We start from the raw sequence: 17,896 nt of genomic DNA on the forward strand, positions 1-17,896 counted from the left end.
AAGAGGACTAACATGACCATCAAATAGCACCATTAAATTGTCTACCAAAATCAATGGCCTACCTATGATATCTTCAAATGAAATTAATCCCAAGGGTAAGGAAAACCTTGATAAATGGAGTGTGCCTGAACCTGAAGGCAAGTGATGTGTTCCGAGAGTACGAAGACTTGGAGTACTAGAACCATAGGTCTATTCCCACCACCAGGTAGGTATCCCATTTAGAGTTGGTCAAGTCCTTTTCTCATCCTAGATGTGACAAGCCCCGCCCATATCCATTTTAACCGCATCATCTGCATTACACTATATTTATAACATTATTAGGTATATTCACAAGTAACATTATTATAATCACCTAAATATTATAATATTTGTCTTCTATTCTCTCGAGAGTCCCTCACGAGTGATATCATATCATCCGCCCCTCAGTTGAACTGAAGCGTTATCAGTTCATTATCTTGTCAGCAGATAACGGCCGGGAAGTGCGGGCTTTGCTGAACTCTGGTTGTCTTTCACAGAGAATGTGCTGACGAGTTGGATGGATGAGTTTTGACTTGGCCATGGGGACATATCACCCGCATGTGAGGGAAAAACTGTTCCGTGTTTGTTGAATTTTTGTAGTGGTTGTTCAAAAAAGTTTGAAAATAATAATAAGGTTTGATAGAGCTGTAACTACTAAAAGGTCTTATCATCCCGAAAGCTACAAGAGAGAAGGAAGACAGGATAGGAGAAAGCCAGCCGTTCGGAGAACGAACCTTGTCTGTTTAGGGTGAAATCCGCCCCGGGTGGAATCCTGCAACCTAGCGCTTACAAGGCAGAGACACTACCTTTTAAGCTAAATAGAGTAACATTTTTGAGTAGTTACGCCCCAAAAGTGAAGAGAGAGGGAAGACAGGATAGGAGAAAGCCAGCCGTTCCGAGAACGAACCATGTCTGTTTAGGGTGAAATCCGCCCCGGGTGGAAATGAATCCTGCAACCTAGCGCTTACAAGGCAGAGACACTACCTTTTAAGCTAAATAGAGTAACATTTTTGAGTAGTTACGCCCCAAAAGTTGTACCCATATTAGTTTAGGAGAATCATTTGTGTTAATTATAAGTTATAAGTAAAAATTCCAAGTTTTATCAAATGGTGTTAGAGACATCTCCACCATTATTAGTGGATGTGCCACAATCACCTCTCTGTCTTGTACTCAGTAGTTGTGGGATTCCTAAAAGGGATTATAAATAAATAATTAATAAAATTGTTCTCTTTGATCCAATAAAATTAATAAGACCTTGTTTAGTAGACTGCTGGGACAAGGGACGTTTTAGTTCTTGTTTGGACTGTGGGAATATACGGACCTGTTAGTAGTATTCGAGCAGAATAAACAAGGTATATTCTATCCTGAACGAAACCATTTTTTACTCCCCGTCCCAAAACGGGGATAATCCTCACGCACTTATCTGATGAAATTTAATTTGAACTTTACGTGTGAGATTTGCACGGTGTGTCTGTAGCCTGATAGCGACAGCAGACAATAGATAGCATGCAGGGCCGTACAAAGGGGGTCCGTCCGGTCCCATTTGCCCTGGAGGGCTCCTCAAGGGCCCCGGAACCAGCAGTTGTTCCCAGAAGAAATATGAAATATGGATACCTTAGTACCTAAAACAAGCTGCGTTGGATTTCACCAATATTTTTTGAGTCCCTAGAAAGCTTGTTGACCTAACAGACTGTTAAGTTCCATTTGATTTGTATATGCTTCACTGGCTGTTAAATTAGGTTAGGTTAGGTTAGGTTAGGTTAGGTTAGGTTAGGTTAGGTTAGGTTAGGTTAGGTTAGGTTAGGTTAGGAACAAGCTGCATTGGATTTCACCATTATTTTTTCAGTCCGTAGAAAGCTTGTTAAGCTAACGGAAGTAACACCACCCGGCCTCTTTTTCCCTCGGGAGCTCATCGAAGGGCCAGCAGTTCTTCCCAAAAGAAAAATGAAATATCGGTACCTTACCTAAAACAAGCTGCGTTGGATTTCACCAATATTTTTTGAGTCCCTAGAAAGCTTGTTGTTGCGTATACGCGCCTGATTCGAACATATTACTAACAAGTAAGAAAACTATCCCAACGCGTTGTCTATCTATGCCTACCTAAATATCTAAAAAGAAATGTGATTGAATCCACCCCTAGTGTTTTTCTTTGTGAAATATTGGTTAAAGAAGGGCCCTATTGTTGAAGTTCGCCCCCGGGTCCCGGTTGAGCGGTGACGTCCCTGATAGCATACACCTCATCTACTCAAAAACGTTCATAGCAACAGTCTCCCCCCGACTCAATTTCGGGGTCTTGTGTTTGGGTTTCATATTTTTATCTAGCGCTTCACCTAATATTATATTTAGCACAACCAAAACTTTTTAACAATTTCAATTTCCCTAATTTTAAAACGCTCCATCTCCGCTATAAATTTTAAGTAATTAATACCTTTGCATACTATAATTTCATTCAAATAATTTTGCAACAATATTTTATTTTAATTATTTAAATAATAAATTAATTCCTAAAATTATTTTCATTCAAAATCATTGAGTAAACTATAACCCTCTTTTATTGTCTTGTATTTTCAAAGTTATGTGCCTTTTCCTTTTTGAGCTTGTGATAATATTTTGTAAAATCTGAGTAGCATTAATTTATTTTTTGCAGTGCTTTTGCTATTTAAAATTTTTTGAGCCTTTATTCAACTAAATTAAGCTTTAACCTTTGTCTTGCTTAACCTTTGCTTTTTTTATTTGAAAAATAAAATTTTTATTAAAAAAAAAAAAATATGTCTAATGGTAGCATTAATTTATTTTTGCAGTGCTTTGCTATTTAAATTTTCTTTGAGCCTTTATTCAACTAAATTAAGCTTTAACCTTTGTCTTGCTTAACCTTCGCTTTTTTTTATTTGAAAAATAAAATTTTTATTAAAAAAATATGTCTAATTTTATTTGAAAGCTTTGCTTTTTTCTAATAAAACCCGCGTTTCACCTATTATAAAAGTTAAATATTTCAATTTATGCTATTCAAATTTCAATTAATTAATTATTAATTAACTAATTCTTAAATCATTTGTTACACATCTTTCCTTTTATTAATTCTTTATTCTTCATTGTTTTCCATTTATTTTCGGCCTAGTTCGCCACCCCATTAAAGTTTAGTATTTTGTCTGGTTTTGGCATTTAGTTGTCGCGTCGTCGAGATCAACAAGTTAGCTGATGGCTGCAAGTGGTATCACGTTCCTACTTCGGAAAATCCTTGTGATTGTGCTTCGCGTGGACTACTTCCCCAGCAACTTGTTTCTCATCCGCTATGGTGGCATGGTCCTCAGTTTCTCTCCTCTCCTGATCATCAGTGGCCATCTGGTCAAGGTCAGAATGTCAATAAAGTACCTGAATTGAAAAAGAGTGTCAAGACTTTGGTTGTCACTGACTACGCTACCCATGAATCTTCTAATGATCTTCATGATTCATTTCAGAAGTACTCCAAGCTCTCCAAAGTTCAACGTGTTTTTGCTTACGTTCTGCGCTTCATTCACAATGTTCGCAATCGTCATGCCAAGTTGCAAGGACCTCTTCAAGTTGACGAGTTGAACTCAAGTTTGGATCTTCTCACCAAGTTGGAACAAGCATTCCATTTCAAGCAAGTCCTCACTTCTTTCAAGAATGATTCGCCGCTTAAGGACGCATCGTTACGTAAGCTTACACCTTTCATCGATGATGCGGGCCTTATCAGGGTGGGCGGTAGGCTTCATAATGCCGACTTACCCTATCACAGGAAGCATCCTCTACTTCTACCCAAAGTCAGTCATCTTGCTAACCTGTTGTGTGATCACTACCATATTCAAGCTCTTCATGCTGGTCCACGCACTACGCAAGCTCTCATTCAACAGAAGTTCTGGATAGTTTCTCTCAGAAATCTTCTTCGCCAAAGAATCTTCAAATGCTTGAAATGCTATAGATATGCATCCAAACCGCTACAGCCAATTATGGCTGATTTGCCTACCGCTCGTGTGGCAAAGGAGCGTCCTTTCCTCAATGTTGGAGTGGATTTCGGCGGTCCGTTTCTCATCAAGGAAAGCTCCCGCCGCAACGCACGCTCACAAAAGGCATACTTATGCCTGTTTATCTGCTTCACCACAAAAGCCATTCATTTGGAGCTAGTTTCGGATCTATCCTCTGCCGCATTCCTCGCCGCACTCGACCGTTTCATTGGACGTCGTGGTCTACCTCGTTGCATCTACAGCGACAACGGCACGAATTTCACCGCTAGTGCTCGAGAATTATCTGAAGTTTATACTTTACTTCAAGAGAACTGCACAGAGATATCTGATACCTTAGCTCAACGTCAAGTCAAATGGATCTTCAATCCCCCTGCAGCGTCCAACTTTGGAGGCCTCTGGGAATCAGGCATTAAGTCTGCAAAACATCACCTACGACGTGTGATTGGTGCTCAACTTCTTACGTTTGAAGAATTTACAACTCTTTTGTGTAAAATTGAAGCCATACTTAATTCTAGGCCACTCATTGACTTATCCCCAGATCCTTCCGATAACGTAGACTATTTGAGTCCAGGGCATTTCCTTATAGGAACTTCCCTCCTCTCCGCTCCTGAGGAAGATATTTCTGAGACTCCTCTCAATAGGCTTTCTCGTTGGCGTCTTCTTCAACGCGCTGCTCAATGTTTTTGGAAACTCTGGTCCACCAGTTATCTGCAATCCTTGACTCCTCGTAACAAATGGTTTAATAACTCCTCCACTCTTAAAGTTGGAGATCTTGTTTTGCTTCCGCATCTTCACCGCTTGCCTCTGCATTGGCCAATCGGCAAAATTGAATCAGTTCATCCTGGAAAGGACAATGTTGTTCGAGTTGTTTCAGTAAAAACTGGCAACTCTTTGATCGCTCGACCTATTAACAAGGTCATTCCTCTCTTGCAGTAATTTGACTATTACTCAAGTTCCATTTTGTAAATAGTTTTGAAGTTTAATATTTTATTTCCATTTTGCATTTATTCATGCTACTCAGATTCAAGTTCTCTTTTATTTTCGTATGTATTCTTACATTTTTTTTAATTTATTGCCTTTTTTACAATGTTTGCTCAATGATAATTGCTTTATATTGCTTGTTGCAAATCCTCGCGAATTTGGGTGGGCGGAATGTTGCGTATACGCGCCTGATTTGAACATATTACTAACAAGTAAGAAATCTATCCCAACGCGTTGTCTATCTATGCCTACCTAAATATTTTTGATAGGCCTCTCTCCTCTTGGTAATAGTTAGTTGTCACAAAAGTTCGTTCCAATCACCACACTTGAAGTACCTAATTTTTCTTACGTTTATAAACCTATCTTTTCATAAAATAATTGATTTAAATAACCCCTTTTCTAAACCAATCTAACCCCTACAATTACCTATCTTAAGATGTAAAATAAGTGCCAGTGCAGGATTATTCTTCTACTTCCTCATCATACAGTCCACAACTTCTTCAAGGGCCGGCCCAGGATTCCCAAGGACTTTCATCACGGTAAGCTCTTCAGGAAATCTGTGTTCCTTTTCGTTGATTAACCCGCTGCCCTGAGCCAGCCCCACCACTTGTTAACCTAACAGACTGTTAAGTTCCATTTGATTTGTATATGCTTCACTGGCTGTTAAATTATAGGTTAGGTTAGGTTAGGTTAGGTTCACCCTGAAGTTAATGTTAATTCAAATTCCGGGGTGAAAGGCTCTCATAGAAGATGTTAATAATAAAAAAAAAGGTTAGGTTAGGTTAGGAGCTAAAAAGAAATTTGATTGAATCCACCCCTAGTGTTTTTCTTTGTGAAATATTGTTTAAAGGAGGGCCCTATTGTTGGAGTTCGCCCCCGGGTCCCGGTTAAGCTGTGACATCCCTGATAGCATACACCTCATCTACTCAGAAACGTTCATAGCAACAGTCTCCCCCCGACTCAATTTCGGGGTCTTGTGTTTGTATTTCAAATTTTTATCTAGCGCTTCACCTAATATTATATTTAGCACAACCAAAACTTTTTAACAATTTCAATTTCCCTAATTTTAAAACGCTCCACAATGTTAGGGTTGTAAAAGTTACAGGGTGCCACAGATGAAAATTTGTTGACTTTTGCAAATATGAAGATGAACAGTTGAACACTAGCAAGATTGCCCATGCTTCGCCACGGAAAATTAACTCGAGATTGCTTTAGATTAGTTTAGATTTTGGGAAATCCTTTCTTATTGTAGTACGTGTACTAAATTTTAGAATGTAGAACATACCTATTAAGAATATTCCTACCAAATTTCGGCTTTCTACGTGTTGGGATTATTGTAACATTGTACCTACTGTTAAAAAATTATGAATAAATAATAGTACCTACGTATCTAAATTGTAGAACATACCTGTTAAGAATATTCCTACCAAATTTCGGCTTTCTACGTGTTGGGATTATTGTAACATTGTACCTACTGTTAAAAAATTATGAATAAATAAAGCACTATTAATACTAATACTAATAATGAAGGTTTGGAGCACAGTAAATATCGAATCGACAGCACGTTTATAGTTCTTGCAACAGGAACTCTAAAACTTAAAACAGGAACCCCAAACCTTGAAAATCCCTCGGTCTCACCCTGTCAATTCTCCTTAATATTAACACAGATAACATCAAATGATAAGGAAGACTATAAAATTCCGCCTCACATGTACCCACCTTTACGTAGAGATATCACATATACCTATGTAGAAACACGTTTATAGTTCTTGCAACAGGAACTCCAAAACTTAAAACAGGAACCCCAAAACTTGAAAATCCCTCGGTCTCACCCTGTCAATTCTCCTTAATATAAAACAGATAACATCAAATGATAAGGAAGACTATAAAATTCCGCCTCACATGTACCCACCTTTACGTAGAGATATCACATATACCTATGTAAATAAATAAATATAATAGCTATGTAAATATATACCTGTGTAAATATATAGGTCTTTGCCAACTCATGCAGTATGTAGTCCCCTCCACCAACCTCCCCTTGCCCACACTCCCATATTATCCCCCCTCCGCCTTTATCCTTCCGAAAGCTCGGCATGCATTTTAATATTAGATTTCCACTTATTAACTGCCTCTCTCGACTTGGAACTTTGTAACCCTTTCACCGTGTATCGTGACTTTGTACGAATAGTTGTATGCGCGGATATTCGCCAAATGTACCGGCAGATTCTTGTGCGACCGGAAGACAGAAAATATCAGCACATATTTTGGCGTAGAGATGGCGATGCGAGTGTCAACGAGTATGAACTTGCTACCGTCACGTATGGTGTCACTCCTTCGGCATTCCTACAAACAAATTTTGTGAACACGAAATACACGTATAGTGTTCTAAAGGGAAAATTTTCAAGGGATAGACTTGACGAAACTCTGCCGCGGAAGCGAAATTTCGCCACAGTGCTGCCGCAGATAATTTGTCTCTTGGGAATTTTGGCCACATTTAATTTCGTGTTCCTGTCTGTATCGTGACTTTGTACGAAACAAATTTTGTGAACACGAAATACACGTATAGTGTTCTAGAGGGAAAATTTTCAAGGGATAGATTTGACGAAACTCTGCCGCGGAAGCGAAATTTCGCCACAGTGCTGCCGCAGACAATTTGTCTCTTGGGAATTTTGGCCACATTTAATTTCGTTTTCTTTACACATTTCCTATGACTGTCCAATGGAGGAGTTGCAAATGGGTAAAAGTTATAAATAAATGGTCGATTTCTATGTAAAAAGTTGGGAAAAATCCAAATCTGAGGTCAAAACTACGAAAAAACAACTGTAAAAGGTCGGAGGAGTTGCAAATGGGTAAAAATTATAAATAAATGGTCGATTTCTATGTAAAAAGTTGGGAAAAATCCAAATCTGAGGTCAAAACTACGAAAAAACAACTGTAAAAGGTCGAAAATTCAATTTTTATAATGAAAAAGTTCAAAGATTTGTGACGTCAGACTTAACTCAGTTGCTAATTTTGTCCGCTAGGTAGCGCCACTATGCCAGCACGCTAGCGGCGGAGCAGAAAGAACTGCGCAGAAACGTATGCGCACAAACACATTGGATTTCATTGTGCTTGGGAAAAACGGTTTTCAGACTTTGAATTTGACTACCTCAGTTGGAGGTGCACAATGTGATGTGAATAAACGTGATTTCTTTTAGACCGAGGACGAAGAAGAACATCGGAGAAGTTAAGGAAGAACGAGGAAGAGGAGAAGAAGAAGAAGGGGGAGTGGACTGGAGGAGGGTCAAAGAGTCCATTTTAAAGATAAACACTCTACGGTAATTAAATAGAGACTGTGCATCAATTTTTCATAGGTAAGAAAAAAGAAGTCTTTCACTCCCACCAATAATCCAAAATACAACATTAGAGGTAGCTCTAAAGCTCGAGACCTCGCTACTCTCAGGTACCTACGTACGAGTAGGTAACTTACTTTATCTACTCTTAATTCGCCCAAAACAAAGAACATCCATCACCATTACTATCGCACCTCCGTCCCACCTTGCTTCTAATCTGACAGATAATGTTTCAACCTGAAATACCTAGGTAGGGAGATTGGTAGGTAATGTGGTAATATACCCAAGATAATCATTTTCCTAGCCAAGCCATGAACTTTATCTTCACAGCGTCCTGAAAACCTCATTGTTAATTCAACAAAATGACACGGTCTAATGGTGAAATTATTTTCAGCTTTATCTGTGTGAGGTTCTTTTTTTAAGTTAAATGTTATGTTATAGTCATCTTATTTAAAATACTTCGCAGTATACAGGTTACAGGATGTTCCTAAAGAAGACTACCATCTCGTACTAGCCTAATTAAGAACGTAAGGGATAAGGAACATTATTAGGAATCAGGGTATTATACGAGTTCTAGAAAAGAGAGGTAATCTATTATTGTAGAACACAACCTGGAGTGGTCAAATACTCATGATCAAGGGTCAAAAAATCAAAACAACCTTTTCTCTGAGAACTTTAGAGTACCTACTTATATCTTGTTTACTTGGACTTTGAAATATGTACTCCTAAATATTAGGACATTAAAGGACATCCAAAAGAGCAGTTGACGATTTCTCTTATAGTCAACTCACTAGATAATTATTTATTAACTTATCCAAATTCAGGGACATATTTCTTTTGTGAGCACCCTGTTCATAATACGACCCAACGAGGTTCATATACCTACACCCATATAAAAAACTTTATGGTCTACAAAAGGGTTATATCGAGAGAGTATTTAGAGTTTTCAGCAGCCTGATAAGCTTTTTGCTCCAATGTATTTCAGCTGATTTTAATCTGCAAATAAGTTTTCGTTTTATGTATTTATGGAAGTGTAGTTTACGATACCTCACATGTACCTTGACTGCATGCTAAGCACAGACTCGGGAGCATTTGCATGTAACGGGCGGATTTTATGGGTCCGTCGTTCGTTCTGGATTTCATTGTGCTTGGGAAAAACGGTTTTCAGACTTTGAATTTGACTACCTGAGTTGGAGGTGCACAATGTGATGTGAATAATCGTGATTTCTTTTAGACCGAGGACGAAGAAGAACATCGGAGAAGTTAAGGAAGAACGAGGAAGAGGAGAAGAAGAAGATGAAGAAGAAGGGGGAGCCGACTGGAGGAGGGTCAAAGAGTCCATTTTGAAGATAAACACTCTATGGTAATTAAATAGAGACTGAGCATAAATTTTTCATAGGTAAGAAAAAAGAAGTCCTTCAATTCCACCAATTAATAATCCAAAATGCAACTTTAGGTAGCTCTAAAACTCGAGACCTCGCTACTATCAGGTACCTACGTACGAGTGGGTAACTTACATTATCTTAATTCGCCCAAAACAAAGAACATTCATCACCATTACTATCGCACCTCCGTTCCACCTTGCTTCTAATCTGACAGATAATGTTTCAACCTGAAAGATAGGTACCTAATGTGGTAATGTAGGTAGACCCAAGATAATCATTTTCCTAGCCAAGCCATGAACTTTATCTTCACAGTGTCCTGAAAACCTCATTGTTAATTCAACAAAATGACACGGTCTAATGGTGAAATTATTTTCAGCTTTATCTGTGTGAGGTTCTTTTTTCCATAAATTTGCAGATAAGGAGTGTAATTTTTCATATCTATGCAAATGCACTTCAAACACTTCACTGTAGAAATGAACACTAGGTGATATAACGTATAGTTCTATTGGTAAGGTCCTTTTTGTCAGGTCGACGGAGCCCCAAAGCCCGTATAAAAGTGGTCAAAATAGTAATGGCTAAACTGTCAGTAAGTTAGTTGGCCCATGGGACGCCATCAAAATGAGAGTTGGAAATTTTGGAATCGGCCTCCCCCACTTTTTTTATGTTCAAGTTATAAGGCTGAAATCCCTTGCAATGCGATTCCCCTTCGCGTTCCATAACGTAGAACGTTACCAATAAGCTCCTGTGTAAACAAGCAGGCTCTTTGCCTGTCGACTTTGACTTCGAAAAAAAGCCACCCTAAGCGTTTTCATATCGGGAAACGTCCTATTACACCTGATAGAGTTCAGGACTGTTTGTTCGTTTGACCTTGCAGCCGGCGTCCTACATTTCTTTTTAATTAGGTTTTAATTAGAGAAATGTAATTCCTATTGGCTGGTAAGTCTTATCGCTTTTTTTTTACTGTTAGGTAAGGTACCTTTACATTTTTCTGATACCGATCTCTTATCAGGAACTTTTTATTTTCAATTCACATTCAAAGTTCACTGGTGATAACATCTCAATTCATATCAGAATCACGCACTCACCAAGTGGTCGAAACTGTTTCCCTTCTGATTTCTGATTGCCCAGATCTGAATCAGCGTTTCTCAATATGTGGCGATCAGCTCGACCACTACACCACCAAGATATTGTATAGGTACGTTCCAGCTATAGTTACAACAGTAAACGACGTCAACACCCTGGATGCCAAAGCATTCTATGGTGTTTACCCACAGTCTCCCATGTATGAAAAGTGAAAACATCTCCCTTAAATGAGAGACAGTCTTTAATTCTTGGAATTTTTACACCAAATAAATACCAAAATTTCACTCAGAGGCCTCTTTTTCAAATAACCTTTGAAAATTCATAAGCGCCCCTTGGCAGAAGTGTGGTCGCGCTATTACGCAAGGGAACTTGGAAAGGTTCCGGAAAGGAAAATACACCTTAGGTTGAAGCCCGCTCAAGTAATTGTTGCTTATCTCAGACAGGAGAAAACATTTCTCCCGTTATTATCAACTCTGACACCGAATCAACTATATAGGTAACATTAGGTAGTACTGGTTGTAGGTAGTAGGGTACCTATTGGGCAACAAATCAACTCGTTTTATTGAATTATCCCTCCCGATAGAGACTTCGAGAGATTTTCATGGGATCTAAAGCTGTTTTTTTTTTTTACACATTGTCGACGCCTTCGATCAACGTACTATACTAATGTTTTGTGTGGAAAATACCCTAAAGGTTTCTTTTGACAATTCAACCACTAATCACAATAATCCTTTCACTAGAGGCAAAATGCTCGTGAATTCCTCATGAACTTCATTTGACGTCTCTGAAACACTCAGCCTTGAGGTTTTGAAACAAAGTTTCCTAGAAGGACCATCCACTCGTAAATTTGTCTGAGAGAGCGAGGGAAAATAAATTCCAAGTTTTCTTCATGAAACGGACACCTCTGACAAATGACTCATTTGCAGCAAAAGTCTCTGGTCAGCCATTTTCACAGAACCTGATGAAATTCTCAATGGCTTCATGATTTTGACTATGATGAGGCAACAATCACTACTAATGTTTTGTGTGGAAAATACCCTAAAGGTTTCTTTTGACAATTCAACTACTAATCACAATAATACTTTCACTAGAGGCAAAATGTTCTGTGAATTCCTCATGAACTTCATTTGACGTCTCTGAAACACCCAGCCTTGAGGTTTTGAAACAAAGTTTCCTAGAAGGACCATCCATCCACTCGAAGCACACATAAATTTGTCTGAGAGAGCGAGGGAAAATAAATTCCAAGTTTTCTTCGTGAAACGGACACCTCTGACAAATGACTCATTCGCAGCAAAAGTCTCTGGTCAGCCATTTTCACAGAACCTGATGAAATTCTCAATGGCTTCATGATTTTGACTATGATGAGGCAACAATCATGCTCCATGTCCCGATAATTCTAACTGGTACAATGAACCAAACTGTCCTCTTCATACCTGAGGAATTCTTTGGTGAGACCTTTTGAAAACGGGTTATTCCTCTGAAAAGTTGGAGACGAGGGTTGTCCTTCTTATGCCAACTTGAATTTAAGAGTGAAAATTTACAAATTCGATGAGCAAGGTACTCATGGAAATTTTGAAAATTAGATTGGAGGGAAATTTAAGCAAATTTACACATCAAGAAAGTGGATTCAACGTTACTCTCCATGAAAGCTCAAGTGTCAATCAAACCAAACAGATTGAATTGTAAGTTTTACCTATAACTGTAGATAAAGGTCTTGTCCTGAAGAGGGTGCAACGGCCAATCGGGGTAGAGCAGAAAAAACAATAAAACCTGTGACTTATTACCGAGTGAAACCGATTACTAAACCAACACAAGAGCTGAAATCGTTCAGCAAACACAACTGCAAGATCTAAAACCAAAGTCTCGAGTTGTTTATTAGGCAACGATTAGTTTTTATTGAGATTTCATTGCAGATTGTAGATAATTCTAACTGGTACAATGAACCAAACTGCCCTCTTCATACCTGAGGAGTTCTTTGGTGAGACCTTTTGAAAACGGGTTATTCCTCTGAAAAGTTGGAGACGAGGGTTGTCCCTCTTATGCCAACTTGAAGTTAAGAGTGAAAATTTACAAATTCGATGAGCAAGGTACTCATGGAAATTTTGAAAATTAGATTGGAGGGAAATTTAAGCAAATTTACACATCAAGAAAGTGGATTCAACGTTACTTTCCGAATTTCTCCATGGAAGCTCAAGTGTCAATCAAACCAAACATATAAAATTGTAGGTTTTATAACTCTAGATAAAGGTCTTGTCCTGAAGAGGGTGCAACGGCCAATCGGGGTAGAGCAGAAAAAAAAAAAACAATAAAACCTGTGACTTATTACCGAGTGAAACCGATTACTAAACCAACACAAGAGCTGAAATCGTTCTGCAAACACAACTGCAAGATCTAAAACCAAAGTCTCGAGTTGTTTATTAGGCAACGATTAGTTTTTATTGAGATTTCATTGCAGATTGTCGGGAGAGATTGGTCCGTTGGTCACAAATAATAGAGAGCCAAGGCAAGGCGTGTTCACACGTTCGATCCTCGTGATCGGCATGTGTCGTAAATCTATCAGACTATCTGGCTGCACTGTGGTTACAAAAGAAAACAAAATAAACACTGAAATATTTGCTGACGAAATACCTGGATGAAAAGATGGTTGTGTCCGAGATTGACTCATGGAATATGATCGATGGCTGTTATAATTTCGATTCGTGACTGAAATAGTTGCTGACGAAATACCTGGATGAAAAGATGGTTGTGTCCGAGATTGACTCATGGAATATGATCGATGGCTGGTTATAATTTCGATTCGTGGAGGTTTAAGCCACGTTGCCATTCCACTGAAATCCAAACGAGCTCATTCCCAGAAGCTAGAAGCCTGTTAGCTAGCTTCAGGTACCGTTCTTTCGATAGCAAATGGAAAACAAGAGACAATGGACAAAATATCTAAACAAGATTGTCTACTTGTCACGTTGGTTAAAGTCAAAATTTTCTTTTCTTTTATTTTTTTAAAGTTCTGGAATGAAAAATCTCGAAGAGACATTAGTGTCAGGACGTTACGTTTACATCTTTACTTTTCTCATTTACATTATCTAATCAAAAGTTCTGGAATGAAAAATCTCGAAGAGACATTAGTGTCAGGACGTTACGTTTACATCTTTACTTTTCTCATTTACATTATCTAATCTCTTCTCTTGTTCCTCCTCATCCTCTCCCTCTTCCTTTTTATTTGGGAAAGAATATTCTCACTTTTTTCCATTCCTTTCAATTCATTAATTCGCTCATTCTTGTGCTCATTTGGAATTTCAATGTTCTTCATAATATCCTTGTTTCTGTTATGATGCTCTTCACTGTTTCTTCTTACATCATTAAATTGAATATGATTGTCATTATTGTATATTGTCATGTTGGAAATGATTTTTCTCGATATCTTTTAGTTCTCACTTTAAAGTGAATAGTATCTGCGGGAGTTGCCAACATAATGTTATTTGTTGTAACTAAACTAAGTGTAGTACTCAAGACTTGTAATGTACTAAAAGTAATTTTGACATTATACAGTACAATGTACCTGCCTCGGTGGTGTAGTGGTCTAGGCGCTCGACTGGTAAACAGGAGGGCGTGGGTTCAATCCCAGCCGAGGTATGGAATTTCAGTACAATAATATTATGAATATGTACTGACGTATCTAACAGAGCAACAAGTTCTTAGTCTTAGGTAAACAGAAAAAACTAGATACCTATCGAATTCTCCACATTTTACACTCCAACAAATCGAAAGAAATTTCACAAAATCTACATAATCCTCTGGTATCTCACAGAATACTCGTATGAGATTGTCGAATCGACAAAATAAAATCGAAGTTTACGTCCCAAAACTAACTAGGTCTGTGTCATTAACATGATTATCAAACCATTCCGCCTACAGCCATTCGGTGAACATTCTTGACGAAATATTTGGAACTTGTAATGTCACATCAAGATTCTAGAAGAGATTAAAGACAAGATAAAAGACACCGTCTCGTTTGTACTTAGGGCAGAACAAGGCCAGAGGGTCTTGAAATGTTCGAACATGACACTTCCAATGGACAAGTGGGTATCGTCAAAGACATTCCAGAAGATGGGCCCAGGCTAAAAAGTTTTGGAGTCAATGTACATGATATTTATCATTCATAGAGTATTTGATAGTAGATATTTTGTGGATATAACATAATTATAATTAATGTAATAGAAAGTCGTGTGATGTTCACACCAGATTTTTTTAAGTTACTTTGTTAGTTAGTTAAGTTAAATGTTATGTTATAGTCATCTTATTTAAGGTACAAATCTAATCAATAAAATACTAACAGTGTCTGCAATCTATAAATTCATCCTCGCCATTGCATTCCACAATGGTGTGATACTTTTTAAAATACTTCGCAGTATACAGGATGTTCCTAAAGAAGACCACCATCTCGTACTAGCCTAATTAAGGGGGTAAGGGATAAGGAACATTATTAGGAATTAGGGTATTATACGAGTTCTAGAACAGAGAGGTAATCTATTATTGTAGAACACAACTTCTTCTTCTTCCTCTTCCTCTTCTCAAACACCTTCCTCTTTTTTTTTTTTTTCTTTTTTTTTTAAGACCTTTAAAACTTAACCTCATTATTGTAACTATGTGGCACATTGTTTGTTTTAGGGTTGAATGGTAGAGATTGCCTTAGGCAATAATTTCGCCTCTTGCTTGTAATTTTTGTGCATTTTGTGTACATGTAATCATAAACAATAAAGAGTAAATAATAATAATAACAATAATAATAACACAACCTGGAGTGGTCAAATACTCATGATCAAGGGTCAAAAAATCAAAATAACCTTTTCTCTGAGAACTTTAGAGTACCTACTTACATCTTGTTTACTTGGACTTTGAAATAGGTACTCCTAAATATTAGGACATTAAAGGACATCCAAAAGGTACTCCTAAATATTAGGACATTAAAGGACATCCAAAAGAGCAGTTGACGATTTCTCTTATAGTCAACTGACTAGATAATTATTTATTAACTTATCCAAATTTAGGGACATATTTCTTTTGTGAGCACCCTGTTCATAATACGACCCAACGAGGTTCATATACCTACACCCATATAAAAAAAGTTTATAGTCTACAAAAGGGTTATATCGAGAGAGTATTTAGAGTTTTCAGCAGCCTGATAAGCTTTTTGCTCCAATGTATTTCAGCTGATTTTAATCTGCAAATAAGTTTTCGTTTTATGTATTTATGGAAGTGTAGTTTACGATACCTCACATGTACCTTGACTGCATGCTAAGCACATACTCGGGAGCATTTGCATGTAACGGGCGGATTTTATGGGTCCGTCGTTCGTTCTGGATTTCATTGTGCTTGGGAAAAACGGTTTTCAGACTTTGAATTTGACTACCTGAGTTGGAGGTGCACAATGTGATGTGAATAATCGTGATTTCTTTTAGACCGAGGACGAAGAAGAACATCGGAGAAGTTAAGGAAGAACGAGGAAGAGGAGAAGAAGAAGATGAAGAAGAAGGGGGAGCCGACTGGAGGAGGGTCAAAGAGTCCATTTTGAAGATAAACACTCTATGGTAATTAAATAGAGACTGAGCATAAATTTTTCATAGGTAAGAAAAAAGAAGTCCTTCAATTCCACCAATTAATAATCCAAAATGCAACTTTAGGTAGCTCTAAAACTCGAGACCTCGCTACTATCAGGTACCTACGTACGAGTGGGTAACTTACATTATCTTAATTCGCCCAAAACAAAGAACATTCATCACCATTACTATCGCACCTCCGTTCCACCTTGCTTCTAATCTGACAGATAATGTTTCAACCTGAAAGATAGGTACCTAATGTGGTAATGTAGGTAGACCCAAGATAATCATTTTCCTAGCCAAGCCATGAACTTTATCTTCACAGTGTCCTGAAAACCTCATTGTTAATTCAACAAAATGACACGGTCTAATGGTGAAATTATTTTCAGCTTTATCTGTGTGAGGTTCTTTTTTCCATAAATTTGCAGATAAGGAGTGTAATTTTTCATATCTATGCAAATGCACTTCGAACACTTTACTGTAGAAATGAACACTACATGAAATGCCTAGGTGTAAGATGAATGAAATTTCAAAAGCTGCTAGGCAATGATATGTTCATAATCTACCTCATATCAGCACACATGAAATGCCTAGGTGTAAGATGAATGAAATTTCAAAAGCTGCTAGGCAATGATATGTTCATAATCTACCTCATATCAGCACAATTTTCAACAAGGAATACAGCTAATGGAAGATCAACAAATATTTGGATCTTTTATTCTCCTTTATCGAAGGAACCTGCTACTGAGCTGTTGCTTCCTTATTTTTCCTCTGTTCTAAGGAAGTGGGATAGTACTTTGAGCGTGCAGAGGTTGCCCATAAATTTGGTTGGTTTTATGTTTAAAGTGTTTTTAATAGATAGTATATCTACTAGCAGGCTCAAGCTCGAGGCTAGCATAGGTAAATTTTAATGATAAAGATATAATATGGGTTCTTTATCTTGGATCTTTCTTAATGCACTCTTATCTCTTCACTACTCTTTTTATACAGGATCTGCCCGGGTGACAACTCGGATTGTCTTGAATTATTGTTCAGACGGTGAGATGTTAATCGAGATGCAAACATATGAAAAGCACTTTACAAGTCTGGGAAGATGGGTCTCGTGATTATTTTGTGCAAAATGTCCACCAATATCTTGAAGACATATGCTCAGAATGTGATGGTAAAGCACAGAACATTATAGTTTGGATTGAGTTCTGTTTGAAGAAGCATAATATTCTTTTCTCGAAATGTTTTCAAAATTCTGCATACTAATCAGAGGCAGGTTCCTGCTTTCCTAAAAATCTTTATACAATTATGTGACAATGCCTTTGAGAATCAAGGCTTCCTTCATTGATATCCCGTATATCACTTTTTACACAGAAAACTTATCGAAAATAAAACTCCCACTTTAAAATATAAACCTGATGAAATGAAAATGTGGAGGAAAAAATAACACCTGAACAGCCTGAACTAAAGCAGCTCAGTAACTTTTTATGAGAGGCGTTATTTCAAAATTGATCTACTTAACAGCAGCA

General features: G+C 37.7%; 1 protein-coding gene and 1 long non-coding RNA gene across 2 annotated transcripts in view; one reads left to right on the top strand and one right to left on the bottom strand.

The window, feature by feature from the left end:
* The window catches only part of LOC113469042, a 62,062-nt gene that overhangs the window by 32,677 nt on the left and 11,489 nt on the right, over positions 1-17,896 (bottom strand). The window lies entirely within an intron of this gene.
* LOC103513174 lies at positions 3,209-5,583 on the top strand. Its single transcript, XM_026826447.1, has one exon. It carries the CDS (start codon positions 3,987-3,989, stop codon positions 4,935-4,937), a length of 951 nt encoding a protein of 316 aa, XP_026682248.1. The 5' UTR covers positions 3,209-3,986; the 3' UTR covers positions 4,938-5,583.

This window comes from Diaphorina citri, unplaced genomic scaffold (genome assembly GCF_000475195.1).
Source record: "Diaphorina citri unplaced genomic scaffold, Diaci psyllid genome assembly version 1.1 scaffold935, whole genome shotgun sequence".
In the NCBI taxonomy this organism is placed as follows: domain Eukaryota; kingdom Metazoa; phylum Arthropoda; class Insecta; order Hemiptera; family Psyllidae; genus Diaphorina; species Diaphorina citri.

Bases quoted from the DNA above. Each gene is read 5' to 3' on its own strand.
- LOC103513174 (XM_026826447.1), top strand. From the start codon at position 3,987: ATGGCTGATTTGCCTACCGCTCGTGTGGCAAAGGAGCGTCCTTTCCTC.